The following is a 2076-nucleotide window of genomic DNA, read 5'->3' on the forward strand; positions in this document are numbered from 1 at the left end:
AGGCAGCAGCAGTCAAACACCGGAAGCATCGAGCGGCCGCTGCTCAAAACAAACCGGAGAAAGAAAACGGAAAAAGACCCACCGAACACCGGAGGAGCGGACAGACGGAAGGTGACCGACAGGATGGCCGGGTCAAAACTCACACTGTGACGTCACCAGGTGAGTTTTAGACAGCGGGGATGTAACGGAACTCTGAGAGCTATCGGCTAACAGTGAGGCTAATGCTAAAGGCTGCTAACGTTATTTAGCTCAGCTCAGCTCAGTTTCAATCTGCAGCTGCTCACGTGATAAATATCAAATATAAATATAAACCGACTGCAGCTCATCTGTGACGTCATCACTGTTATTAACTTCCTCTGATGTTTACATGCGTCACAACCTTTTTACCTGCTCAAACTGATTGATCACATTATCGGAGATTGATCAGATGTTTTCCTGTGATGCGTTCAAGGACCGTATTTATCGTTGATTCCAGTGTTACACTGTGTTTGAGTCCCTCTGAAGTGATGACGTCACAGAGTTTATTAAAGCATCTCAAATGATTAATCGATTAATTGATTAAGCAGTTAGTTAGATTAGATTATTGTTATTATGTTTTTGATAACACAAAGTCAGAACTGTCTCACCTGTGTGTGTCTCACCTGTGTGTGTCTCACCTGTGTGTGTCTCACCTGTGTGTGTGTCTCATCTGTGTGTCTCACCTGTGTGTGTGTCTCATCTGTGTGTCTCACCTGTGTGTGTCTTACCTGTGTGTGTGTCTCACCTGTGTGTGTCTTACCTGTGTGTGTGTCTTACCTGTGTGTGTGTCTCACCTGTGTGTGTCTCACCTGTGTGTCTCACTTGTGTGTGTGTCTCACCTGTGTGTGTGTGTCATCTGTGTGTCTCACCTGTGTGTGTCTCACCTGTGTGTGTGTCTCACCTGTGTGTGTCTTACCTGTGTGTGTGTCTTACCTGTGTGTGTGTGTCTTACCTGTGTGTGTGTCTCACCTGTGTGTCTCACCTGTGTGTGTCTCACCTGTGTGTCTCACTTGTGTGTGTGTCTCACCTGTGTGTGTCTCACCTGTGTGTGTCTCAGCTGTCTCAGGTGTCAGTGATGCAGCTCCCCCTGGTGGTGACGGCCCAGGTAGACGTGGTCCTGCTGCTGGTGTCCCTGCTGTCCCTCTGGACCCGACTGAGCCGCCTCAGTTACCCCAATGCTGTGGTGTGAGTGTGTTTGTTTTATACACCTGCACAGAAACACACACACACACACACACACACACACACATCATACACACAACGTTTACAGTAAAAGACACAATATTTTTTAAAAACACTAAACAGTGAGTTTAAAGACAATCAGATGTCTGAGGTTTGATTTCATTTTAAATGTTTGTGTGTGTGTGTGTGTGTGTGTGTGTGTGTGTGTGTGTGTGTGTGTGTGTGCAGGTTCGATGAGGTGTACTACGGTCAGTTTGTGTCTCTCTACATGAAGAGAGTTTTCTTCATCGATGACAGCGGTCCACCGCTTGGTCACATGATCCTGGCCCTTGGAGGTCAGTTACCACGACAACCACACAGTCCTACATGATGCTACCTGTGTGTGTCACACACCTGTGTGATGATGTCACAAACCTGTGTGATGATGTCACTCCTGTGTGTGTGTGTGTGTGTGTGTGTGTGTGTGTGTGTGTGTGTGTGTGTGTGTGTGTTTTGCAGCGTACCTGGGAGGATTCGACGGAAACTTTGTGTGGAACAGAATCGGAGCAGGTACTGTAAACACCACCCACCCCTCCACACCAGTCTGAACCAGTTAAAACTGGTCGGAACTGGTTTTGGTGAGTGTGTTTGTTTTGTAGTACGGAGTATCTCTGCAGTGTGGGTGCGTTTGTTTTGTAGTACGGAGTATCTCTGCAGTGTGGGTGCGTTTGTTTTGTAGTACAGAGTATCTCTGCAGTGTGGGTGTGTTTGTTTTCTAGTACAGAGTATATCTGCAGTGTGGGTGTGTTTGTTTTGTAGTACAGAGTATCTCTGCAGTGTGGGTGTGTTTGTTTTGTAGTACAGAGTATCTCTGCAGTTTGGGTGTTTGTTTTGTAG

The 2076-nt window shown here is 46.7% G+C and overlaps 1 protein-coding gene across 2 annotated transcripts; it reads left to right on the forward strand.

The window, feature by feature from the left end:
- Positions 1–6: 6 nt before the first annotated feature.
- On the forward strand, positions 7–2059 carry LOC126387442 (protein O-mannosyl-transferase 1-like). 2 transcript variants are annotated; one of them, XM_050039961.1, is made up of 4 exons: positions 7–159; positions 1076–1203; positions 1429–1535; positions 1699–2059. In XM_050039961.1, exons 2-4 carry the CDS (start codon positions 1094–1096, stop codon positions 1785–1787), a joined length of 306 nt encoding a protein of 101 aa, XP_049895918.1. In that variant the 5' UTR covers positions 7–159; positions 1076–1093; the 3' UTR covers positions 1788–2059. The 2 variants fall into 2 exon arrangements, with proteins under 2 accessions (XP_049895918.1, XP_049895919.1); XM_050039962.1 differs by having other exon boundaries at positions 1085–1203.
- The last annotated feature ends 17 nt before the right edge of the window (positions 2060–2076 follow it).

The sequence above is a fragment of the Epinephelus moara genome, unplaced genomic scaffold (genome assembly GCF_006386435.1).
Source record: "Epinephelus moara isolate mb unplaced genomic scaffold, YSFRI_EMoa_1.0 scaffold4333, whole genome shotgun sequence".
NCBI lineage: Eukaryota > Metazoa > Chordata > Actinopteri > Perciformes > Serranidae > Epinephelus > Epinephelus moara.

Bases quoted from the DNA above. Each gene is read 5' to 3' on its own strand.
- LOC126387442 (XM_050039961.1), top strand. From the start codon at position 1,094: ATGCAGCTCCCCCTGGTGGTGACGGCCCAGGTAGACGTGGTCCTGCTG. The intron at 1,204-1,428 runs GTGAGTGTGTTT...GTGTGTGTGCAG, and splicing joins AGTTACCCCAATGCTGTGGT to GTTCGATGAGGTGTACTACG. The intron at 1,536-1,698 runs GTCAGTTACCAC...TGTGTTTTGCAG, and splicing joins CATGATCCTGGCCCTTGGAG to CGTACCTGGGAGGATTCGAC.